At 35.9% G+C, this 27,273-nt stretch overlaps 1 protein-coding gene and 1 pseudogene across 2 annotated transcripts; one reads left to right on the top strand and one right to left on the bottom strand.

Annotated features, from left to right (window-relative positions):
• Positions 1–59: 59 nt before the first annotated feature.
• Positions 60–15,594, bottom strand: LOC124399557 (transmembrane protein 198-like). 2 transcript variants are annotated; one of them, XM_046870551.1, is made up of 5 exons: positions 15,292–15,594; positions 8,351–8,645; positions 5,646–6,224; positions 2,864–2,997; positions 60–1,416 (listed from the first exon to the last, which is right to left on the bottom strand). In XM_046870551.1, the coding sequence occupies exons 2-5, from the start codon at positions 8,502–8,504 to the stop codon at positions 1,264–1,266; spliced, it is 1,020 nt and encodes a 339-aa protein (XP_046726507.1). In that variant the 5' UTR covers positions 8,505–8,645; positions 15,292–15,594; the 3' UTR covers positions 60–1,263. The 2 variants fall into 2 exon arrangements, with proteins under 2 accessions (XP_046726507.1, XP_046726508.1); XM_046870552.1 differs by lacking the exon at positions 15,292–15,594 and adding an exon at positions 10,157–10,204.
• A 10,226-nt stretch (positions 15,595–25,820) lies between these two features.
• On the top strand, positions 25,821–26,477 carry LOC124400260 (annotated as a pseudogene).
• Positions 26,478–27,273: the final 796 nt, after the last annotated feature.

Below are 27,273 nucleotides of genomic sequence, written 5' to 3'. Positions count from 1 at the left end.
CAGGAGGAAATCCATTACAACCTGAAAACTAAAAATAATTGAAGGACGGGGCAGGGCGGTCAACATATGAATAGCACTGTTTTATTTGTGTGTCGAACAGATTGTTCTAATGTAGTACACACTGTATGTCAATACAATTGCAGTTGTGTAAATGTAAAATGTTCCCAAGTTAGCAAGAGTGTGTGTATGAGAGAGAGAGAGAGAGAGAGAGAGAGAGAGAGAGAGAGCAAATATATGTGATCATAAAGCACCTTATTCACAGCCGAGGTCAGAGATATAACTTGTGCTGTTGTGATAGTGAATGCATATTAAGATCCTTAGAGTTACAATTTGGGTTAGGGTGCTTTCACCATTATACAGTGTTTAATCCATACATTATTTTCCAGTTTCAGTCCTACATGTCCTTCAATGATTCGATGAACAGTGTGCATTTAAAACCCGAGAGCAAATTAACCGAAAGTATAAATTCTGCCTTGATTTGGACTCATAGGTGTGAAACCGTCCTCTGTGGCATGCATCAGGACTGGCAGTCAGACCCCAACTAAGGCAGTCAAATATTAAGCTTTTTGGACAAAAGGCCATGTAGATTAACAGTGGAGCATAATTGATAACAGTGTGTTGCTTGTGTAGCCCTACACTACATGTACATTTATGGCATCTGGCAAACAACCTTATCAGGACTGACTTACAATGATCTCTATTATAAAACTAAGCGGGTAAGGGCCTTACTTTAAAGAGCTTAGCAGCTGTAGCTTGGTGGTGTTGGGATTTGAACTCATGGCTACTTCCCTTAAACTACATGCTTACTTCATTTAATCATTAATCTACTGTACTACTAGTTCATGCTTTATCCCAGTCAGGCTCACTGTGATTTTAATCACCAATTATTTACTATTTTTTTTGGGAACTAGATCCAATTCAATTCATTAAAAAACACAGTTGAATAATAGAACAAAAATAACCATGAGAGAAGGCTAAAATGTTTGGTTACTTATTTGACTTTTATGCAAATTAGTGCCAACTATTACTTATTGCTAATAAGAATTCGCGTTTTTGACTATTTGTTGTTTTAATCATCGTGCTTTAACTGAAGTCTTTAGAAGATCTAGTGTTCAGTAGACTCAGATGACTATTAGTTGGTAACTCAGTCCATGTAGTCAACACACTCTCTTTGAAGCATCCAGTCTGTTTATTTCATCTGGCACTGAACTCTATTGAATCATCATCTCAAGAGTGTGCATGTGTATGCACTTCTGAGTTCATTCACACCCTGATCACTGCAGGTGAGGAGGTGGTGAGCGGCACCATGGATCCTGTCTCAAAGTCAAAGTCGATCATGGTGTGGTAGACGGTGCTCAGACTGCTCACAGATGAACCTGTGCTCATCTGCCTCTCGCGTAGGTTTGCCAGGTAGCTCTGTACCAACAACACAGAAAAGATAATGTTTTTTTTTTTTATTATTGTTTTACACAGTTTTCATTTCTTTACAATACTATTAATAGTTTTTTTTCTCACGCAATGCCTCTGGACTTATATTTGCTATAAACAATTAGTAGTCTTACCTTCTTGTGCTATAATTTTACAATGTATTTCACCACATTTTTTTTTTTTTTTTTTTTCATTCCAATCAACCTTTGATCAATTTAAATCTGTATGCTATCATTTTTAAAAAAATAATTATTTATACTTTCTGATTGGTTTGTTTTGAACAAACTCTACACTTACTGTATATATTTGAAACTATTAAATATATATATATACATTTATTACAGTTCTTAAGGTTTCTGTTTTTATTTACACCAAGGAAAATGTACAGATTTTATGTTTAACAGGCAAAAAAAACAGTAAGGCAGATATTACTGGCAACCTTATTGCCAGTACACTGTATACAGTAGTCAGTAGCAATGTATTGAAATAATTGACCAACAGAGGGCAGTAGTTGAATATTATCCGATAAAATGCCTATTCAAATGTGCTGAGAATGAATGACCTCGTGATAACGTTTGATTTGGCACCCCAAGCTATAGGAAATAAGAAAAAAATCTTTATTTCTGTTTTCATTTCTGTAATTTTGTGTTGGTTTTAAGATACAGAACCTTTTCCAGCACCTCCCTATGTGATCTGACATTTAGTCTGATGAACTTGAACTTGAATAAGTGTAAACTGAGAATTAAACTGACTATCCCCTACATAATATCCTGAGTTTGTTAGTTCAGCTGCAGCCCACTTTGGAAAAAATTAAAAAGAGAGAGACAGCATGATGTCTCTTATAAGAGGTCACTAATATTACATCATTATTACATATAACATTATTGTGGCTGTACTGCTTTTAGCTTAAATAGTTTGAATGAGAGGGATTGTTTCTGTTTTCAGTAAACTGCGTTTTATTACGTTTCAGTGAACTCAAAAATCATTTAAGCAGTGTAATGTTTTCAACAATATTTATTTCAAAATATTATTCAATTATAATTGAGAGTGATTTTTTTGTTAAATATAATACAGCTTTGCATAATGCACCTTTGACTTACGGCCCATTTTGCTGTCAAAAGTAGTAGTGACTAATTAATGTTAAAATGACAATGTAAAAAACTGCAAATTTATATTAGATTTTATAAACCTGCAACCTGACTTTCTGTTGTAATACAGTATTGTATATTTTATTTCACTTAATGTCATTACAGATTAGTAGTGTACATGCTAAGCCACACTTTCTGAGGTCTCCCCAGGGTTCTGTTTAGCCTAACCCCTCAAAACATTACAACAGCCTACTGTTTCCTGCAAAACCCTTACAGTTTAAACTGTGTGCCCTGAAAATATACCCATAATTTTGTGTAAACATGTAAAACAATGGGATGCTGATTACCGGGGCGAGCACGTCTCCGGCGTATCGTTTGAGGAGTGGAGGCCTGCGGCGATTTTTTCCGTCTGGACGCCGGTGTGCATCCACCTGTCTGATCTTCATCAGTTGGAGTTGCTTTTGTTTGCCACTCGCTATTACTGCCACAGTGGGAAAAACAAAAAGGGTTAAAGTGTGCATTAATGCTGATTAAGAACAATTACTAGAGTAAACCTGACCTCATGGATCTGGTTTGTATGTCTTTTTTGGCTCTCCTACATTACTCACTCAGACTGTCAGTCACTTAATCAGTTAGTTAGTCGGTCACTCGCTCAAGCTTAGCAGAGAGCTGACAAAAAGTCCGAACCTGATACTAAATGTTTAAACCTAGAAATTTGTGCATTTCCTCGTGCAATTTAAATCACCTTTAAATCAACCTCACACAAACACATTTTTTGATACGTTATAAATTCAGAACCGCCAATCATCCTTAAATAGAGAAAAGCATACATACTAGAACAAAGTTTACAATTTATCTAATGCTCAGACAGCTCAGGAACACACACGTGTCTACTTCAGGCGGCTTGTCAAGCCGAGCACAATACGAGGGGATGAGTGGTGCTTCACACATAGAACTGTGTACACTAATTTCTTGTTAAAAGAGCTGACAACTACTTGTAACTGAAGGGGAGGCATAAAATATCACATCATTATTCTTTAAAAACAATCTGGATAATGCTGGCTCTCTTTTTCACATTGCTCCTTCTGACAAATTCTCACATAGTTTTACACACTTTTTGTGTATTTGATATGTGAAATATAAATTTCCAATTGTTTTCATTCTTAATCATTGCATGCTGTTACTAGTTTGACCTTTCCAACAGATAATACTTTATGTTTTTGTGGTGGGGTGGGGGGGACATGACTAAAATTTGAGGAACTAGAAAATTGTCAAATAATCATGACATAATCTACATAACAGAAATAACATATCTATGACAGCAAACATGCAATACAAGCAGCTATGCAAAACCAAATCACTGTACATCCACCTGAAGAATGAGTCCTGATGATCCACATACACTTACAGTGAAATCTCACATGTTCACCTGAGTCTTTTGTCAATTTAGTATGTTTTTTCACCCTGCAGGTTACACTTTAGGATAATAAGCAACACAGATAACACAGCTGTATACTGAACCTTGTACTTAAACGTTTTCTAATAATTGTACTGAAGTCCCCCTTTACTGATGCACCTTTTCCCGACACACACTCATACAAATATTTGATTAATTATAATAAAGCAAAGGAATTCTCACAAATGTTATACAATTTTCATTTCATTTAAGGCTGTCTACTAATTTTCAGTGAAGATTTTTTTAAATGTAGAGTTAATTTAATCGTGTCCTTTACACAGTACATATGAACACGTGTATATAATATATCCCTTGAACTCTGTTCACCTGCCGCTCTCATTCTTTCTATTTAAGTTTATAATTAAAAGTATAAAAAAAGCAGACATAAATATAGAACTGTGATTTGCAATTCAGCAAAACTACTGTCTGAGCTAAGCTGTTAAAATAATGTAATGACACCATCAGATTTGGCAGTTTGATGGTTTACAATAATACGTTTATCATCAAATTCTTCATGCCCTATTCATCACACTATTATTTATTGTAAATTGGCCATTAATGCACTTCTGTTTAGATGCTAACTGCATTTTATTGGTTCTGTACATGTACCTTGCACAATGACAATAAAGTTGAATCTAATCTAATCTAATCTAATTAAATCTTTCGGCTGCTCATGTTAGGGGTCACCACCGCAGATCCTCCATCTTCATACCCCCCTGTCCTCTACATCTGCCTTTTTTAAATCAACCACCTGCATGTCTTTCCTCACCACATCTATAAACCTTATTGGCCTTCCTCTTTTCCTCCTTCCTGACGGCTCCTTCTTCAGCATTCTCCTACCGATATACCCCATGTCCCTCCTCCGCAGATGTCCAATCTTAATCCAACCTCTCTCACCTGTCTCCAAAACATATAATTATGGTCCATCTAAATTTTTAGAAAACATTTATTTAAGATTTATTTATCATAGACCTATATCTTTTAAAAATGCACAATGTTGTTATGCAGTGGATATTGCTGGTTTCTGTTTACATTTTACCAGACTGGAAATACGGCTGCAGTCAAGGTGAAACAGAGCTGCTTAGCCCCTATAGCTTTATTTACTATAGCTTATAGCTTTTACTACTGTTTGTCTGTAGGTCACAACATTTTTAATTTTTTTTTATTTGTTTGCCATAGTGACTTTTATCCGTGAGTAGCGCAAATCACTTTCCACTTCTGTCAGAAAATCAGTTTTTTTTTCCCCAGAAAGGAGGGAGAGTGTTTGTATATCTAAGATTTAGCAATGTATATATGCATCATATCACAAAGGATGCAGCAAAAATGAAAGAACAGGACGGTTACCAGCTCTGTCTCACGGATTACTTGCACTTTACTGTCTTCATTCCCAAGCCAGGCATCAAGTCAATTTAAATTTGCATAAAGTTAAATTTTGCTCAACTTTTTTTTTTTTGCAAAGGCTAACAATGTCCAGCTCTTAAAAAAATTCAGAGTTCTTAATATTTTATTTTATATATATATATATATATATATATATATATATATATATATATATATATATATATATATATATATATATAATTGTAGTTTGCTAAATTTCCGTTGCAGTTTGCTTCATCAAACAACAATTTACGGCTAAATTTCAAAACACATGACCGCCGTCGTCAGCTTACCTTCCGTGTGTGACATTCCTTTGCCAGTAAATTTACGCTGCACTAGGTTTCCCAGAACCGCTATCCCAACCCAGATGCCCAACATCACCCAGCTGTACCAGCACTGCATTTTCTCCTGGTTACTCTGAAGCCCCACATACGCCCTCCACACCAGCATCGGTGTCTCCATGCAGTAATCCATACATGTCATGATGATGGCAGCACCAAGTGTCGCTGTAGCTGCCATAGTCATGCTTCTCTGCCAGCAGAGTGTCAGCACAGCGAAGAACACGCTGGTTCCAAGTACTGTTCCTGCAGGCACCCACACAGGACTGAGGATGGGGTAATAAGGTTCTGCTGCCAGCAGAGCGGTGATGGAGAGCAGCAGGCCCAAGTGAAGACCAGTGAGGAACAGGCCCACACAGCGCACCAGTATGCTCACCAATCCTCCCAGTAAGCCAATGCCTAGAGAGATGCCTGCCCGTGTCTCAGCATCCAGTGGTGAGTCCAGTAACTGTTCGCGGAGACATAGCAGGTAGCCTATGCCAGTCCCAAATGCAAGCCCAGACAGGAACATCACTAATTTAAAACAGCGGTAACCTGGAAACATGGATGAGACATGTCATAGAAGGTAAATTACCATTTGCTCAGCATTAACTCAGCCAAATACCAGTAAACACCACTATATAATGACTTTCTCTTACGAGTACATCAATAGGCATTTTTTGTCTCTTACTAATGGTCACCATATAGAATTGTACCAGCAAAGAATTTTGATCTTTTTAATTCCGATCATGTTGCTTATATTTTTGGGCACATTTTTGTATTTTTTGCACAAAGAAACTAATTTAGCCCATGAAAATAAACCAGACATTGTTCTGTCTGTGATTGGGAAAAATATTTCGTGAGAGTGTAAAATGACGTCCTCAAATTTCCCCTTCTTCAGATACTGTTTAAAAACCAGAAGAGGGCCAAAAAAACAGGAAGCGTGATCTATAAAAAAAGTCAGGGTCCACAATGGGCGGTAGTCAACACGGCACACAGTAAGGAAGCCGAGCATGGCTTCCAACTGTGTAAAGTATTTGCGTGGTTATTATGATCAGTACTTTGTTGGTGAAAGCACCACCTCAAGACATCCACGCTGAGTCTGTAATAACAGTATGTATTACAGTAATAATAAGAGTCTGTAATTTTTTTTATTGTAACTGTCACACACTACATTTCCCTGGATTTATAAAACCCTCAGCAGATGCTGTGACTAATTGCAAAGCAACCTTACATCTGCCTGTGCTCATTATAACTTTTAAAAGAAACAATTGTTAAAACAGCAAGGTGTTTTATGTGAAAAATTACACTTTAACTTCTAATTGATGCTGTAACAACTTGTGATGATGCTGCAATTTGTGCTCTTTTTTAATACAAAATCACAGTGTCAAATTTGCTCACTGTTGTTCTATACTACAGCTGTAATATTAAATGCTTACTAAGAGACAAGTCTGGTGTTAAGGTAAGCCATGGAAAAAACTATTTAAAAACATCCCATATACACTGTATTTCCAAAAGTATTGGGACACCTGACCTTTCCTGCTATATGTTGTTCTTTTCCACCTGTTACCACAAAGCTGGAGGCACACAATTGTATAGGACGTCTTTAGATGCGCTTTAATAAACTTTTGCATTCACTTGAACTTGGAAACCCAAACCTGTTCCAGCATGGCAATGCCCCTGTACACAAATTGAGCTCCTTGAAGATCTGGTTTACATGCTTTGGAGAGAAAGATCTTGAGTGGCCTGCTATAAAGCTCTGATCTCATCCCTTCTGAACACCTTTGGGTTGAACTGGAACACTGATTGAACCCCAGGAATCCTCACCTAAATCAGTAGCTGCCTTTTCTAATACCCTTGTGGATAATGAACACAAATATCCATGAGCACACTCCAAAATCTAGTGGAACATCTTCCCAGAAGAGTAGTGGAATTATAATAGCAAATTGGGACTAAATGTGGAGTCCAATGCTTAAAAATCACATAAGATACTTAAGACAAGGTGACCCAATACTTTTGGAAATATAGTGTATATCTAAACATCTGGTAACCCGAGAGTCATAAAGACATGCAGGTTAATTAGAATGGTTAACAAAAAATATTTGAATGCACAACACAATTCAGAATATTTGTAACATTTCCTTGTAAATATTAACAAAACATTTGGATTTAAATTGCCAATTCCATAAACATCTGTATACATCCAACTTGTGCAAATTAGCAGCATTGTACATTTTTCCAGTCCTCATGCACATACAAATAATATGAAAGCTCATCAATAAAGAGGGAATTCTGAGCAGGAAAATTATATAAAACCAAATGTCTGGGTAGAGTTGATGTTTTCAATGCATAATTTCAATAGATACTTTCAAATAATTTATTTTCTACAAAGGAATAAAAAATAATTGGGTACATTTTCTTAGATTAATCTTTTCATATGGAGGGTTAGGTGTAAAAAAATTCAAGGTTAAAATAAAACATTAGATGAAAGCAAAACTCATAAAATATTCTGAATGGGATTTTCAGATACAGTAAATTTTAATTAGGTTGCCATTGTTATTTAAAAAACAACTGCCAGAGTTTGCCTGTTAGTACCTGTTAGAAACCAATGAGGGAAGAACATGTGAAACTCCACAGAGTTAGTAATTGGAGCTCAGATTATTATCTGAGAACATACTTACCACAAAAGCAGTAGATAATCCCCAGCATAAAGCATACAGTGCAGGCTACTGAAGGAATGACCTCGTTCTTCTTCCTGACCTCCAGAACACAGCTGTGTGTTGTCTCCGGTGTAGGCATCACCTCCTTTGTCATCAATATAGAGAGGTCTGCCATTCTGGCTCAAGAGTTCACTGTCTGTTGAGAATTAGCCTCTCACAGCGAATGTATACATGTCCTTCTTATACATTTCTACAAAGAGTGCATATTTTAGCCGCACAACCGTAATCCACATGCACATCTGGAGATCCAAAGTACCTGAAAAAAGCAAAGGAGAGTGTCAACATTCAGATACACTGCCAGGAAGTGTTTTATTAGGGATGACTGAGGCATATATTTCAACCACGAGCCAAAAACCCAGAGAACAGTGATCATGTGAATAAACATTTCCTGTTTCAAAATGGCTTTTCAGACCATGTTAAGCTTCTCATGAATGGATTTCCTGTATATTTCCATGTTCAGAGCCTTATATACCAATAGGGTAAAAAGCCTGGAAATAGAAAGAAATTCCAATCATTCATGAAACTTTGTTAGAATTCATTTCAATCTTTGTCGTGTTCCACTTAAACTCTAAACAAATGAAATTGACTGCAATATTTATGAGCTCTGGAAACACCTGTAACCTTTCTCCCCTCTCTTATGTTTCCCTTATGGCAAGTCTGAGGGAAGCAGGATTCCTGCCCCACCTTCTATTACCATGTCTTTCTGTCTGTACTGCCTTCAACTAACTTTCTTTACCCTAACACAGGATGCAGGTTTAGGAAGTGAGCTCTGCTTCAGTGTCTCATTGTTCTGCACATATGGCTATCTGCTTTATTTCAAACAAATGAGAAACAGCTTCATTTATAGTGTGTACGTTCTAAAATCAAGTTTTGCATCATCAGGATAGATTGGTCTTTAACTGGCTGTTAGAACAGGATGAGGGATAAGTACAGATAAGAATACTTGCGTATCAAGAACAATATTGTGTTATAATCCTAATAAAAAAATTAAAACATTCATAGAATTGTTAGTTTTTTATTTTTTATAAATATGTAATTAGTTAATTTAAGTTAGTTTAAGAACTGAAAACAGAGTATGAAACAATATCTTTTACAATGCTCACTAAAATTTCAGTCAAACGTCATAAAATTATTATTTAAAGTTATTTTGTACAAACACACAGGTACACTGAATAGTATTTAAATAATAGATTTTTCTTTTCAAACTCATTTTTTAATGCTTTTTATGTCTGTTTTGATGATCTCTTAATTTGTAAAGTTCAACAACTATCTACGCTTTTTAAAGAATGTCAATTTGTCATGTTTTGTCAATATTTTAGAATACAATGTATTAATCTAAAAAAACTATTATTTTATAAAAGTGGTTCTAACGATAATCAGAACAAAGCTGAACATTGAACATATTGAATTGAATATAAATTCTGAATTCATTTATATTTCATTATCCTTATCTTTATTAAGGGGGCCAGTAATTCCAAAGGCCACTATATTGTACATCAAATTTCAAAATACTTGCTTAACTCCTATAAATGATAATTTATAATATTACAAATTTATCCGAAATGGAATTTGTCTTGTCTTTGCCTGGATGTATCTTAAATAGTAAACATGAAACTAGAGATTACAAATGATGCAGTTAATAAAAGAAAGAAAAGAGAAACCTATACATCTTACATTGTACAAAGCTAATTAACACATTCCTGTTTAACCAATTATAATCGCAAATGACATAATATAAGCATTATGTGCAAAATAAATATTCCTTACTTTCTCAGCACTCAAGGATTGCACTCTCCATTCTGTTCTAAGGATCTGACACACTGTATATCCAAGAAAGCTTGAGTCAGACGCCCCACCTCTCCTTAATGCTTTTACAAATACTAATACTATAAGCGGGAATTCTATTTTGGTATCGAGATATAGCTAGAAATAGCTTGATTAAAATAACATTGTAAGAATTCATCATGCCCATGACTTCCATCTACTAGGCCTGAGTGCTAAATTTAGTCATTTATATTTAGAAACTGTTGTTCTGAATCCAAAACGCATCTTATAATGGTTTTTACAGATGCTCATTATAAAATGTTCCAGATGTGTTTATCAAGAAATTAATCAAAATGTTAACAAGAAACAAGATAACAATCAAAAGGTTAACAAGAAAACTATCATCATGTTATTTCTATGATATAAATTTATAATGATATATGATATAAATAAAGACAGCCACATGACTTTAGCCAAATAACTAAAGGTAGGTACATTTCCACTCTCTTATCTCTGTGTCTCTTTCATAAAAGTTATAATTGAAAATTCCCTCTAAACCTCAATAAAATCAATATTTTCTTTTGTCATTGGATAGTAATAAAACTCCTATGACACCTCAAAATTAGACCTTTTAATAAATAAAATATGACAAAATGAAAGGTATACCTTAATGGATCACATTCAGATAAAATAACTACAAAAACAGTTGAAACCTTTAGCCTTGCTAATATAAGACTACTGGTTAAGACTAAATTGCAAAAATATTAAGGAATTCTATATTGCAGAAAAAACGTTTAAATAGAAGAACATAGAAGAAATAATAGAATAACATCTGCACTCAACTTCAGATTTGCATTTTCTTTCCAGCTTTAACAACAATTTTTGACAGAATAGAAGTAGTGTTCAGTCATATTTAAAATCATACATCATGTGAAATGTTTAAAAGGTAACAGGCTTTTATTTGTAATTTCTCCAAGCACATAAATCATTATATAATCCCACAAGGCACATTGTGCACATTCTTCCTATGGTTGCCAAGGCATTCCCTGCCATGGTTACATCTTTTAGAAATGCTCTGTTTGGGGATGAAACTGCACAAAAGCAGAAGAGGCCAGCAGAGTGTGTGCGTGCATGCTGATGTCTCGCTTCTACCCGATCCTCTAAAAACACACGTAGAACCACATGTAGACACAACTATCTCAGCAGGAAACCACACTTCTACAGTCTTTTTCATCAGTTCCTTCTGCTTTTGCCATCCCAACTATTAATAATGATGAGTTAATCAATAACTCTCCTTTATCATTTCTTTAAGATATTGACCATTCGGTATTGCGCAGAAATTATAAATATTTTGGAGAAACAAACTCCTCAATTGGAATGATTTATGATCAACACATTAATACTGGTGTTATAGTAGCTCTTTTAGGAACACTATACTAATACAGGGAAGAGCCTCACTTTGCTCTCAAAACAACCTCAGTTCCTTATGGCAAGAAATACACAATATTTAGGAAACATTCCTATAAGATTCTGGTACGTTTGCATGATTGTATCATAAAATTACTGCCTGTTTTTCAGGCGCACTTTAATAGTACAGATACATTGATTGGGAATGCCAGTGAAGAACACTGGTCTCTGACATGTTCATGAAACCAATTTGAGATGTCTTTGGTTTTGTGACATAGTGGATTATCATGTTAGAGGTAGTGGTTAAAACAGACAGAGCGCAGGCTAAAACTAAAACTTCCTTTCAGCTTCTCCCATTAGGGGCTGCCACAGCGGATCATCTGTATTCGAGATCTACATGTTCGATTTGGCACATGTTTTACGCTGGATGCCCTTCCTAACGCAACCCTCCCCATTTATCTGGGCTTGGGACCGGCAGTAGAAGTGCACTGGCTTGTGCAACCCTAATGGCTGGGGTTGTTTCCTTGACCGGAGATTGAACCCGGGCCGCGGCGGTGAGAGCACCGAATCCTAACCACTAGACCAACAGGAAACGAGGCCAAATCACAAAAAATGACCTGTTATGTTATTAGGTTTCAGTGGTGGGCAGTCAGGGCCAGCAAAGCCTTCTCTGCTGGTCTAAACACTATCAGAACCACTGACCCACATTTACAACCAAAATTCTAATATTTGTTCCATGAAATTGTATTAATTTATTCCCAACAGTTTATTCTCTAAATTTCATAGTGTTTCTCTTGGCTGATCTGCTTCCAGTACGTGTATGTGGATGTTCGATTTTTTGTCCAATCAGATTTCAGCCTCTATGTGCTGCCATGTCAATCTAATCTGCCCAGGGTAAATAATTATTTTGCATCTCTGGTGAGTAGGTTGTATTATTTTTAAATTTTATTATGTTTTTGTCATGTTATCAGACAAATATTGATTCTGAACTGCTCCAGATTATATACGTTGTGGTTGTAGTGTAGAGGTTTGGGTTTCTTGCTTTAGTAAAATGGTATTCACCCTCAATATGTGAAATGCCTCTCTCTCTGTAATGCCACGCGTTGTTATATCGCGTTTTTGTATTGTAATGATGGTTTCTATAATTGCGACATGATATGGTGGTATTAAGAGGTGGATTAAGTCAGGTAAGTCCCCACTGAAGGCCCAGGTACCAAATGCATGACTTGCCACTGTTAGGTTTATTTATTTTGAGGTCCTTCTTCAGTTTAGAACCCATGTTTTCAGTAGGGTTCAAATGCAGTGAAGACGATTCTCATTTTAAATAATCTTTAAATTTAGAGTTAAAATATCCTTAGCAGAATTTATAGTGGCATCAAGAGCCCAAGAACCACTGAACATAAAACAAAAGCATCACTAATCCACCTCCATATTATACAGTGCTTTTTTCCTTATCCTCAAACATAAACAAAAGTGTTCATGACCAACATTTTTTTTTTACTCATTTGACAACACCACACGCTGACAACTTTAGTGCTAACTACACTTAGTGAAGATCAAGCACTGTGTTTTGTGAGATCTTCTCAGGAAGGCCTTCTTGCAACGCTTTCAAACAGCTTGTAGAAGTGAAAGTTTCGCTTAACAGTTAACTTTGTAACTTGACGACCACAAGAATCAACTACACTACAGCTCCACACTAATAGGGTTTCCTGTCGCCTCCGCATGGGCTCAGCGAATGGACTTAAAGCCACCATAAAAACTGAAGAAGGCTACACAGACCCTTTTGCACACGTTGCTGTAAGACTACTGTGTTTAACACAGAAACACTCCAACAGTGCATAAGGCACTTAAATTAGCAAAAGTGCTGTTTGTCATGGGTGCATAAAGGTGCAGCAATTTCCATTTTCATCTGAACTACAGTGTGTTAACCACACTATAAGAGAACAAGTCAAAGAAGGCAAACTCTACCGACTGTGTCTTGTAAATGTCTTTTGTTTTTCTTCAGGTATTTTAGTGGAATGCAAATGTAATATTGCCAGAAACATTTTCCGAGGTTAACATCCTTCAATCCATTTGTAGACTTGTAGTCCTTAAAATTCAAGTTTAATAAACGTTAATCACAGGTTTAATAGAAGCCTGTCGTTTTGAAAATTCCATTGGAATCAAGCAGCAGTTTTAATCAAACTAGGAACTATTCAAGTGATTCAAATTAAATACTTGAACTTAATAGTAATGAATGAAACCTAAAACGATTTAATTATACCCTTAAATTCATTAAGATTTATTGAGGTTAAATACAACCTTAATATTGTTTTGGAAATGTTAATAACTTAAAATCTAGACACTGTTAAGGTACGTTATGAGTAGATATATCGCGACTGTCATTTCTACAAACACAATATGTACCATGATATATAAGCTGGAAGTGCAAATGTTATGATTTACAGTATGTCTACAAAAAAATGTATTGTTTTTTCGATGAAAAACATTTACGAAAAGAATCATTATGCATAAAAAGAGAACTTTAACACTATATATTTCAAGTGCAGTGTGTTGCCATCAAATCAGCTGCTGTAAAGGAAGAAATATTAGAATAGAATAGCCTTTATTTGTCACATATACATTACAGCACAGTGAAATTTGTTCTTCGCATATCCCAGTTTTGCTTGGAAGCTGGGGTCAGAGCGCAGGGTCAGCCATGATACGGTGCCCCTGGAGCACAATGGGGTTAAGGGCCTTGCTCAGGGGCCCAAGAGTGGCAGCTTGGCGATACCAGGGCTTGAACCGCCGACCTTCCGATCAGTAATCCAGCACCTTAACCACTGGAGCTACCACTCCACTATTAAAAGGCGCAATGAAATTTTAGAAATATGCCAGCTTATTTAATATACATAACTGATCACAATATCAATAATGGTCATATTGTCAAGGTGTTCAGGTGCTGTTCAGTGATTAGAATGCATTTCGAAAACCTTGAGGGTTACAACAGGGTTTACTGATGATTGAAAATATTATCCCGTGGAAATGTCAAGAAGTCAAGAAGCTTTTTATTGTCATTTCAACCATATATAGCTGACGCAGTACACAGTGAAATGAAACAACGTTCCTCCAGAACCCTGATGCTACATAAAACAACATAAACAACAAATCACAAAAACAGAAAAACAGAGGGCCAAAGACTAGTAAGTGTCCTCACCACATAAAGTGCATGTGTGCAACCGGGTGCAAACAGTGCAAAGACAACACAAGACAGTGCAAGACAAATACACAAAATACAAAATAGCTCTGCTAGTAAACCTGTTATAACGAGACGAAGTGAACAGTAGCAAAAATGTAAACAAAATATTGTGCAAAAGAGCAAATAAATGTAACTGAATAAATGTCACTGAGACTGAATTACAACTAGAAAGTGTTAACTACTACTAATAGTATTATAATAATAATAATAATAATAATAATAGATAATAACTGATAATATTAATCATAATAAATGTAATAATAAATGTAAAAAATAAATAACTTTTATAATAATAACAACTATTTTACTTCCAAATATTTTAGTACTTTACTTCTAACCTTCTATTTGTTTGAGATTTGTTTGAGCTTTTTTAGATTCCAGACCTACAACAACTTTACTGCACTTGAGGGTCATTTGATGGAAAATTGGAGCTCTTTAGTGCATCACTTGTAATTGCCAAATGACTTTCTTTAATTTTAAAAAGAGCACTTACCCTGAAACGCAGTCCACAGACAAGTAACGTTTATGATACTAGTTATAAACTTTTATTCCCCAAGAAATTGTAGAGGATCAAGAAGAGATCTTGATGATCGTAGGAACAAACGGCTGTAACGGACAGAGGGGCTAGACAACAGATTTCACATTTAAACCCGCGTCTCCTCACCATCTGACAAGTTCTGACATCAGCGCGTGGCCATCTGCCACACACACACACACACACACACACACAATCGAAGTTCGACAAAATGATTTCCAAGCTGTTTCAGCCTATTGCTCATGCCATGTACTTCTTGTTTGTATTTAGCGCGATTTGGCAACCCCATGTCTGAAGCCAACAGCTGCGTTGCCAGATTTGGATTTTTCAGAACTCTCGTAGGCACACTTTTAATGTATTGTTTTTGATTGAGTTAGAACAGTTCTAATTTTCTCTTAATTTTAGGTGTTATTGACAATTTCAAATGTACACGTTGTTGTACTTTCTAGTAAATAATTTATTTTGTTTTATTTTATTTTTAATATTTTTTTTTTACAGTTGAGATTGATACAACTAAACTTGGCAACCAAGACCGGCATTTATTTTCAAAAAGGATTCTAATTTCCATATCAATTGTGCATCCTATGGCAGCAACGGCCCTATTTATCTTAAATATTCTGAGCAGTTAGACAGGCAGACAGACAGACAGGCAGACAGGCAGACAGACAGACAGGTGGTGAAAGGTCTATTCTGCAGGCATTCCAGTTCAGCATGTTGACTCTTTACTATGAAGTCATGCTATTGTAATAGATGCAATATGCAGCTAAAATATGCACGGCCATCCCTGAAAAAGACGTTTTCTAATGTCTAATGGCAAATGTGCAAGCTGCCAATTCAACAGCCACTAATGCACTTCATTATAAGCAGAGATGCGACTTTTTGGACTGAGCACTGATAACCAGTCAGAAAGTCCCTCTTCTCTTCAGTCCGGAGGGCATGGTGTCCATGTTTTCTCAAAAATATATACATTTCAATTCATCTGACCACGGAACAGCTTTCCACATAGCCTCTGTAGATTGTAAATAAGCTTTGACCCTGAGAAGATTTTACCTATATTTACCTATAACATGGTTTTGCAATTTTAGGTTGAGAAACATAATTCTGCACATCTTTACTTCTGCCTCTATAACATACACTATTAATACACAATCATCTTACTGACCTGTTGTCAAATAACCTAATCAGTTGCAAAATAGTTCTCCAACTGTTTGATTTAAATTTCACTTACTTTTATCAGACGGACAAGGTATGTGTGTGTGTGTGTGTGTGTGTGTGTGTGTGTGTGTGTGTGTGTGTGTGTGTGTGTGTGTGTGTGTGTCAAGTCAAGTCAAGTTTATTTCTATAGCGCTTTTCCCAACATACATTGTCTCATAGCAGCTTTACAGAATTTAAGAGGTAAGGTGAAGATGTGTATTTATATCTGATGAGCAGCCATGGTGACTGTGTTAGGGAAAATCTCCCTTAGATGTTATGAGGAAGAAACCGTGAAAGGAACCAGACTCAAAAGGGGAACCCATCCTCATTTGGGTAACATCAAGAGTGTGATTATAAATCTTTAAACAATACAGTGTGTGTGTGTGTGTGTGTGTGTGTGTGTGTGTGTGTGTGTCATCAGTATGGTGAAAATTGTATTTAAATAAATACAATAAATCTATTGATCCAAAGTCCAGTGCTACTGATAATAAAACACATTATGATTAACAGGTAGTAAAATAGAAAACTCTTTAGAGGAGCCTGATCCTACGTAATTCAATTCTGGAAGGGGAATCTTAGAGATACCTTGTGATGAGATTTTGAAATAAAAGCTACATAAAAAATTGCAGTAGTTTGCATTGTGTCAGATCTTTATACACATTACATATGCCTAAAATTATGATTGTTGTGGGAAAGACATCACTTTGTCTCCAGCCAAGCCATAACTTTTTACTTTTTTACGTGTTGACGTAAAACCTGATGTTTTGCCACATAACTGCCACAAGATCTCAGCATATAAAAATATGAACATGAATATAAAAATTTTTCCTGCAGCTTTTAGGTCTAAATATTTAATGTCTACTGGGAATGCTACTGGGCATTGTGATGGGCATTGTGACACACACACATACTTGTTTTTTGCTACATGGTGGGGACTCCTGACTGGGTGGTTACTCGTGGGGACAACGATTTCTAAATACATTAACACCACAATTTTAAGTCAGACGTCTCTTTTGGATATTTTGTTTCCCAAAAATCATATTTTGAGAAGTACACAAGTTTAGAGAGCTCAATTTTTGTCCGGTTTTTCTAGTCTGGTGGGGACATCCCTATTTTGTCTTACCACCAACCACCTCTAGGTGTCACTGTTATAAATTATCTGCAGATTGTCCAATTTATACGCAATTATAACTGTGTATAACATTAACGAAGATGAAGATTAAGTTCAGACCATAACTAAAGTGTTGTTTCAAAGGGAGAATTTAACTGTTTTTATTTACTATTATTAATTTTTTTATTTTTTGCTTTTCACTATTTCCCATCATTTCTTGTATTTGAATAGACAATTTCTAAGAAAGTAAACAGTAAAAAAACTTACCTCACTTCCTGTTTAACACATTCAATTCTCTTCAATTCTGAGAGTCTGAAAAGTTCCACATTTTGGTATTTACAACACTCGTTATATGACAAGCAAGAAATGTTCATGTTCATTTACACCATCTAAATTAATCTTTTATCTAAAATAAATAATGATGTGTGCATACTGGAATCTATTTAAATAAAACAGAACATGCATTTGATCAACTGTGTTGCAAGATATATTGCTATATAATATATCTACATGAATATTAGGTAGAAGTAGAAGATATTTGATGTACAACCATGATTAACAACCACCTGAAAAGTTTGGGCAATTCCACAAAAACAAGAATCTGTAACATCTTAATTCTCTTAAACATTTATTTGTCAGCAACGTGAAATAAAATGTTTCTGAACATGTTGCCTTTAATAAACATATGAAAAAAAAACATTGATTAAAGGGTTTTCACCTTTACATTTTTCCCTTCATGGAATCAATGCGATTTTTTACATAAACTTTGACTGCCTCCCAACCTGTCCCTTGAAATGCTGCTGGGGATTTTTCAATGCACTTAATGCACTGGCCTTTACCAGGAACCTTGCCAGAACTGATGTAGTCCATCAGAGTCTTTTCCACAGCCTGGATCTCCTCTGTAACCACTTTCTCCGTGGGTTTTTTGAAGATCTTAAATAAAATAAAAGTAATTAGTAATTGCGATAAAAGTGACTCATAACATATAATTTCGCCTCTAGCTTTCCCTTAATTCCCTACATTAGCTGACTACATACCTGCAGAATTTGAGGGTGGAAGTGAAGCATCGTTTTCTTTCTCGTTTTCAGAGTCTGATCCTTCACTGTCCATCAGTATTCTCTCTAGTAAAAACAGCAACCACAGAGAAAATGATTATAGCTAAATGAGTGGAAAAATATTTTTTAAACTGCTACATCCATCAAATAATCTATAACCAAAGGTGGTGTTCCTATTAATCATAACATGGAATTTGAGATTTTTAAAACCTCTTTATTTACTCAGGCCTGTTTTAACTAGTGGATCAATCTGGATCCCATCTAGATTCCTCCCTATGAATTGAGATAGTTATCCTCTCTCCATGGCTAGAACAACTTTACTTATCTTCGCCAGCTGTAATGTACCTTCAGGTAGCCTGTATTACTGCAGATGCACTCTGATGTCGTGTCCTAAAGAGTCAGCAAGGTCATCCATTTCATTGTTCTTTTAAATTAAGGACCTTGGACATAGTGGCCATGTGCTTTCTCAGTGTAATGGAGGATAAAACTTCAGGGTGTTCTGCTCCACAGCTTCGAGCAATCTGACAAATAATGTCTGTTCATCTAAAGCGACTCAGCGCTTGTGGTCTTTTTTCACATCTTCAGCAAAGGGAAGAAGTTTGACAGGGTTTGAACCCAGAACCATGTGAGGACTTCCTGATTTATAAACCGACACCTTACCCACTGAGCTACCAGATCTGACTTGTGCAGGCAATCAATACGCCTAATGAACCAAAATGGCTTCTTTAAAATACTTAAACATTATGTAACTCATTAAAAGTAGGCCAAACAAATCTTTCAAAAACGACAAAGAATTCATGTTTAACAGATTAGTTTATTGCTTTGTCTTTTTTTGAAGACTTGTTTGGCCTACTTTTAATATTAGTTAGATTAATGTCAAAAGTAGACAAACTATTATATTTCAAAAGAGAAAAAAAGATTACCTTGTTAATGACAGAGCTTGAACGTGCAACCTTGTGGGGACCTGCTGATCGGTAAATCTACACCTTAACCACTGAGCTACCAGTTGCCACATTTGTAAGCAGTCAAAAAGCCTAATAAACCAACATGGCTTATTTTCCATACTTCAACACCATGTAACTCATTAAAAGAAGACCAAACAAATCTTTCAAAAAAAACAAAGAAATAAAGCAATCTTTTAAACAGGTCTCTTAAATTTTTTAAAAGATTTATAGTTTAATTTCACAAAGTAGACAAACTCTTAGATTTCAAAAGAGAAATAAAATTGTTACATGGCTGTGCCAGGGTTTGAACCCACAAACATGTGGGGACCTGCTGATTAGTAAACCATTGCCTTAATCAATGAGCTATTTTCTTCCTTTTATGCATGCAGTCAATAAGCCTAATGAACCAACATGGCTGTTTTTCCATACTTCAACACCATGTAACTCATATTAAAAGAAGTTCAAACAAGTCTTTCAAAAAAGACAAAGAAATAAAGCAATCTTTTAAACAGGTCTCTTAAAATTTTTAACAGATTTACAGTTTATTTTCACAAAGTAAACAAACTATTAGATTTTAAAAGGAAAATAAAAACAATTATGTTGGCTGTGACAGATTAAACCAACAACCTTGTGAGGACCTGCTGATGGGTAAACTAATGCCTTACCCAATGAGCTATTAGATCTTATTTGCGCAAGCAGTCAATAAGCCTAATGAAGCAACGTGGCTTATTTTCCATACTTCAACACCATGCAATTCATATTAAAAGAAGGCCAAACAAGTCTTTCAAAAAAGACAAGGAAATAAAGCAATCTTTTAAACAGGTCGCTTTAATTAATAAACAGATTTATAGTTTATTTTCACAAAGTAGACAAACTATAAGATTTCAAAAGAGAATTAAAAATGTGAGTACAGATGTGCCAGGATTTGAACTCACAACCTTGTGGGGACCTGCTGATCGGTAAACCAATGCCGTACCCACTGAGCTATGAGACCTTATTTCTGCAAGCAGTCAGTAAGCCTAATGAACCAACATGGCTGCTTTTCAATACTTCAACACCATGTAACCCATTAAAAGAAGGCCAAACAAGTCTTTCAAAAAATAAAATAAAGCAATTTTTAAAACAGGTCTCTTTAATTATTAAACAGATTTACAGTTCATTTTCACAAAGTAGAAAAACTATTAGATTTCAAAAGAGAAATTTTTTTTAAGTTGGCTGTGCCAGGGTTTGAACACACAACCCTGTGGGGACCTGCTGATAGGTAAACCAATGCCTTACCCACTGAGATATGAGAACTTGCTTCTGCAAGCAATAAATAAGCCTAATGAACCAACGTGGCTGCTTTTCCATACTTCAACACCATGTAACTCATTAAAAGAAGGCCAAACAAGTCTTTCAAAAAATAAATAAAGCAATTTGTTAAACAGGTCTCTTTAATTATGAAACAGATTTACAGTTTATTTTCACACAGTAGACAAACTATTAGATTTCAAAAGAGAAAAAAAATGTTAATTAGTTGTTCCAGGGTTTGAACCCACAACCTTGTGGGGACCTGCTGACTGGTAAACCAATGCCTTAACCACTGAGCTAACCTCTTCCTTTAATGCAAGCAGTCAATAAGCCTAATGAACCAACATGGCTGCTTTTCCATACTTCAATACCATGTAACTCATTAAAAGAAGGCCAAACAAGTCTTTCAAAAAAGACAAAGAAATAAAGCAATCTTTTAAACAGGTCTCTTTAATAAACAAAATGATTTACAGTTTAATGACAGAAAGTAGACAAACTATTAGATTTCATAAGAGAAATAAAAATGCTACTTTGGCTGTGCTAGGGATTGAACCGACAATATTGTGGGGACCTGCTGATCGGTAAACCAATGCCTTACCCACTGAGATATGAGATCTTATTTCTGCAAACAGTCAATAAGCCTAATGAACCAACATGGCTGCTATTCCATACTTCAACACCATGTAACTCATTAAAAGAAGGCCAAACAAGTCATTCAAAAAATAAATAAAGCAATTTTTAAACAGGTCTCTTAAACAGATTTACAGTTTATTTTACAAACCAATGACTTACCCACTGAGATATGAGAACTTGTTTCTGCAAGCAGTCAATAAGCCTAATGATCCAACATGGCTGCTTTTCAATACTTCAACACCATGTAACTCATATTACAAGAAGGTCAAACAAGTCTTTCAAAAAGACAAATAAATAAAGCAATTTTAAACAGGTCTCTTAAACAGATTTACAGTTTAATGACAGAAAGTAGACAAACTATTAGATTTCAAAAGAGAAATAAAATGCTACATTGGCTGCGCCAGGGTTTGAACCCACAACCTGTGGGGACCTGCTGATCGGTAAATCTACACCTTAACCACTGAGCTACCAGTTGCCACATTTGTAAGCAGTCAAAAGCCTAATAAACCAACATGGCTTATTTTCCATACTTCAACACCATGTAACTCATTAAAAGAAGACCAAACAAATCTTTCAAAAAAACAAAGAAATAAAGCAATCTTTTAAACAGGTCTCTTAAAATTTTTAAAAGATTTATAGTTTAATTTCACAAAGTAGACAAACTCTTAGATTTCAAAAGAGAAATAAAATGCTACATTGGCTGTGCCAGGGTTTGAACCCACAAACATGTGGGGACCTGCTGATTAGTAAACCATTGCCTTACCCACTGAGATATGAGATCTTATTTCTGCAAACAGTCAATAAGCCTAATGAACCAACATGGCTGCTATTCCATACTTCAACACCATGTAACTCATTAAAAGAAGGCCAAACAAGTCTTTCAAAAAGACAAAGAAATAAAGCAATCTTTTAAACAGGTCTCTTAAACAGATTTACAGTTTATTTTCACTGAGCTATCCTCTCCCTTTGGTGCAAGCAGTTCATAAGCCTAATGAACCATCATGGCTGCTTTTCCATACTTCAATTTCATGTAACTCATTAAAAGTAGGCCAAACAAGTCATTCAAAAATAAATAAAGCAATTTTAAACAGGTCTCTTAAACAGATTTACAGTTTAATGACAGAAAGTAGACAAACTATTAGATTTCAAAAGAGAAATAAAATGCTACGTTGTCTGTCCCAGGGTTTGAACCCACAACCTGTGGGGACCTGCTGATCGGTAAACCGATGCCTTACCCACTGAGCTACCAGGTCTGAGTTGTACAGGCAGTCAATAGGCCTAATGAACCAACATGGCTTCTTTTCCATACTTCAACACCATGTAACTCATTAACAGAAGGCCAGACAAGTCTTTCAAAAAAGACAAAGAAATAAAGCAATCTTTTAAACAGGTCGCTTTAATTAATAAACAGATTTATAGTTTATTTTCACAAAGTAGACAAACTATAAGATTTCAAAAGAGAAAAAAATGTTAAGATAGCTGTGCCAGGGTTTGAACCCACAACCTTGTGGGGACCTGCTGATCGGTAAACCATCGCCCTACCCACTGATCTATGAGATCAGATTTCTGCAAGCAGTCAATAAGCCTAATGAACCAACATGGCTGCGTTTCCATACTTCAACACCATGTAACTCATATTAAAAGAAGGCCAAACAAGTCTTTCAAAAAATAAATAAAGCAAACTTTTAAACAGGTCTCTTTAATTATTAAACAGATTTACAGTTTATTTTTACAAAGTAGAAAAACTATTAGATTTCAAAAGAGAAAAAAATGTTAAGATAGCTGTGCCAGGGTTTGAACACACAACCTGTGGGGACCTGCTGATAGGTAAACCAATGCCTTACCCACTGAGATATGAGAACTTGCTTCTGCAAGCAGTAAATAAGCCTAATGAACCAACATGGCTGCTTTTCCATACTTCAACACGATGTAACTCATTAACAGAAGGCCAGACAAGTCTTTCAAAAAATAAATAAAGCAATTTTTTAAACAGGTCTCTTTATTATTAAACAGATTTACAGTTTATTTTCACACAGTAGACAAACTATTAGATTTCAAAAGAGAAAAAAATGTTAATTAGTTGTTCCAGGGTTTGAACCCACAACCTTGTGGGGACCTGCTGACTGGTAAACCAATGCCTTAACCACTGAGCTAACCTCTTCCTTTAATGCAAGCAGTCAATAAGCCTAATGATCCAACATGGCTGCTTTTCCATACTTCAACACGATGTAACTCATTAAAAGAAGGCCAAACAAGTCTTTCAAAAAAGACAAAGAAATAAAGCAATCTTTTAAACAGGTCTCTTTAATTAACAAATAGATTTACAGTTTAATGACAGAAAGTAGACAAACTATTAGATTTCAAAAGAGAAATAAAATGCTACGTTGTCTGTCCCAGGGTTTGAACCCACAACCTTGTGGGTACCTGCTGATTGGTAAACCAATGCCTTACCCACTGAGCTATGAGATCTTCTGATCGGTAAACCGATGCCTTACCCACTGAGATATGAGATCTTATTTCTGCAAGCAGTCAGTAAGCCTAATGAACCATCATGGCTGCTTTTCCATACTTTAAAGTAGACAAACTATTAGATTTCAAAAGAGAAAAAAATGTTAAGATAGCTGTGCCAGGGTGTGAACCCACAACCTTGTGGGGACCTGCTGATCGGTAAACCAATGCCTTAACCACTGAGCTATCCTCTTCAAAAGCCTAAAGAACCAACGTGGCTGCTTTTCCATACTTCAATACCATGTAACTCATATTACAAGAAGGTCAAACAAGTCTTTCAAAAAATAAATAAAGCAATCTTTTAAACAGGTCTCTTAAACAGATTTACAGTCTATTTTCACACAGTAGACAAACTATTAGATTTCAAAAGAGAAATAAAATGCTACGTTGTCTGTCCCAGGGTTTGAACCCACAACCTTGTGGGGACCTGCTGACTGGTAAACCAATGCCTTACCCACTGAGCTATGAGACCTTATTTCTGCAAGCAGTCAATAAGCCTAATGAACCATCATGGCTGCTTTTCCATACTTTAAAGTAGACAAACTATTAGATTTCAAAAGAGAAAAAAATGTTAAGATAGCTGTGCCAGGGTGTGAACCCACAACCTTGTGGGTACCTGCTGATTGGTAAACCAATGCCTTACCCACTGAGATATGAGATCTTATTTCTGCAAGCAGTCAGTAAGCCTAATGAACCATCATGGCTGCTTTTCCATACTTCAATACCATGTAACTCATTAAAAGAAGGCCAAACAAGTCTTTCAAAAAGACAAAGAAATAAAGCAATCTTTTAAACAGGTCTCTTTCATTAACAAATAGATTTACAGTTTAATGACAGAAAGTAGACAAACTATTAGATTTCAAAAGAGAAATAAAAATGCTACGTTGTCTGTCCCAGGGTTTGAACCCACAACCTTGTGGGGACCTGCTGATCGGTAAACCAATGCCTTACCCACTGAGATATGAGATCTTATTTCTGCAAACAGTCAATAAGCCTAATGAACCAACATGGCTGCTATTCCATACTTCAACACCATGTAACTCATATTAAAAGAAGGCCAAACAAGTCATTCAAAAAATAAATAAAGCAATCTTTTAAACAGGGGGGTATTCCAGAAAGCAGGTTATGTGACATACCTGGGTATGTTTAAGGGTAAGTTCGTGGATAACCTCAACTTTCGGTTCCAAAAACGGAGGTAACTTTCTGGGTATGTATGTAACCATAGCAACTGACTCTCTAAAAGTAACCTGCTCGGGAGCAGGTTATGTTTCAGTGTAACTTCGGCGTGCCCTTTTGATGAGGATCCTGTGGACTTAGAAGCACAAATTATACGAGGTTTTTTTCGTCGGGAGAGGGTTATAACACCGCGTATTGATGTGTTTGCATACCCTAATGAATATTTGAAAGAGCGTTATCGTTTTTCAAAAGATTTGTTAGTTTATTTAACACGTCTTTTAAAACCGCATATCGCAAATGTGACAAACCGTGTGGGCAATTCAGAGCATGTGGGAAAGGCAACTGTGTGTAGAGCCGTTCGTACAGTATGTCTGGCACTTAAACAGTTCTTATATATATATATATAATAATATATATAAATATTTTGTCATATTATTTATATCTATACGTGTATTCATTATGCACACACACACTTCATACATCCATAACTTTCTGTTTCAGGGTTTCCAAATGTAATTGGGTGCATTGATGGCACTTACATTCCTATTAAAGCTCCACCAATAAATGAGGGAGACTATGTTAATAGGAAATCTATTCATAGTATCAATGTGCAGGTCCCAACTTATTTTTTTCCCTTCTTAAAATCATTAAAGTCATTACTTTTTTCACTAACTAGGTAATATGAGGCAACCCAAATCATTACCAATGTCGAGGCAAAATGGCCAGGATCTGTGCGTGATGCCAGAATTTTCCGTGAGTCATCATTATGCCAGACATTTCAGCAGGGTATGTTTTGCTTTATACAATTGTTTTTTTCCTTTTTACTATATTTGTGTTGTACACTTCAATCATTACAGGACAGTACAATGGTTACTTGCTGGGGGACAGAGGATACCCTTGTCTGCCCTATTTAATGACACCCTACCCTGAACCTGAGCGTGGACCACAGACACGGTTTAACCTGCCTCACAGCCGAACACGGGCCAAGGTGGAGATGACTATAGGGATCCTCAAATCTCGGTTTCAGTGTCTGCGTGGGCTCCGGTTAGTCCAGAGATGGCATGCGACATTATAGTGGCTTGTGTTGTGCTTCACAATATTGCCACTATAAGAGGAGAGAGCGACCCTCCTTGTATTGAGGAAGATGGCCCAGAGGAACACTTACAGATTTTAGAGGCCAACAGAGACGGAAGACTTTTTAGAGACAGGATCTGTCAAAATCACTTTTATTAATTTTTTTGCACTGGTCTGCCAGGCAGTTTATTTCTTTATTTCCAGAAAAACAATAAAAGTAAAATTCAATAAAATATTTATTTATATTGCTTTACACACACACACACACACACACACACACACACACACACACACACACACACACACACACACACACACCACTTTTAACATGCAACAGATTAATATTCAGACAAGTTCTCACCTTAAGGCGATGCTCCAGTAATTCAATTTCAAGTGCTGCTTTTTTAATGAGGAGCCTTTTCTCTTCCATTTGAAGCTGTATAAGGTCCCTCTCCATGTCACTTTTTCTTATTTGTTTTTGAAGATGGACCTTATACAGCTCAACAAATTACTTACAACTGTGACAGACTGTGTTCTTTCTGGAGGGTCCAATAATACAATACGTCCATCAGTATCTATAAGAACACACAACCCATTCAATTCTCAATATTATTAAAGAAAATAATACATGAAAAGAGTAAGATGTCAGACTAAGATCACAGTAGCCTATACATCATATGCAGTTAAATAAAATAAGCCTACATAAAAATTAATCTTGTTCAAAAAGCCTTTAAGTGACAGAGATAGTAATTTATTAGGACAAAAAATGAAAACAAATCATAGAGGTAAACTTACATTTCACCATTTTTTCACCATCACTTGTGGTGCATGGTGTGTGATGAACTGCCTTGAATGCCAGCAACCACTGGTTGCCCTTTATTAAGGGACAGAGCCAGCTCCTCAGATGGGGTGAGGGGAGGTGGTGGTGGACCCCCGCCAGTAAGACGGGCTTCAG

Source organism: Silurus meridionalis, chromosome 17 (assembly GCF_014805685.1).
Source record: "Silurus meridionalis isolate SWU-2019-XX chromosome 17, ASM1480568v1, whole genome shotgun sequence".
Classification (NCBI taxonomy): Eukaryota; Metazoa; Chordata; class Actinopteri; order Siluriformes; family Siluridae; genus Silurus; species Silurus meridionalis.
This window is presented reverse-complemented; position numbering and strand designations above follow the sequence as displayed.

What these genes read in the sequence shown, in the direction of transcription:
- LOC124399557 (XM_046870551.1), bottom strand. Translation starts at nt 8,504, where the DNA reads ATGGCAGACCTCTCTATATTGATGACAAAGGAGGTGATGCCTACACCG. An exon ending in GATTATCTACTGCTTTTGTG is followed by an intron (nt 6,225 to 8,350) that starts GTAAGTATGTTC and finishes CCATGTTTCCAG; the next exon opens with GTTACCGCTGTTTTAAATTA. An exon ending in CCGGAGACGTGCTCGCCCCG is followed by an intron (nt 1,417 to 2,863) that starts GTAATCAGCATC and finishes TTGTTGGTACAG; the next exon opens with AGCTACCTGGCAAACCTACG.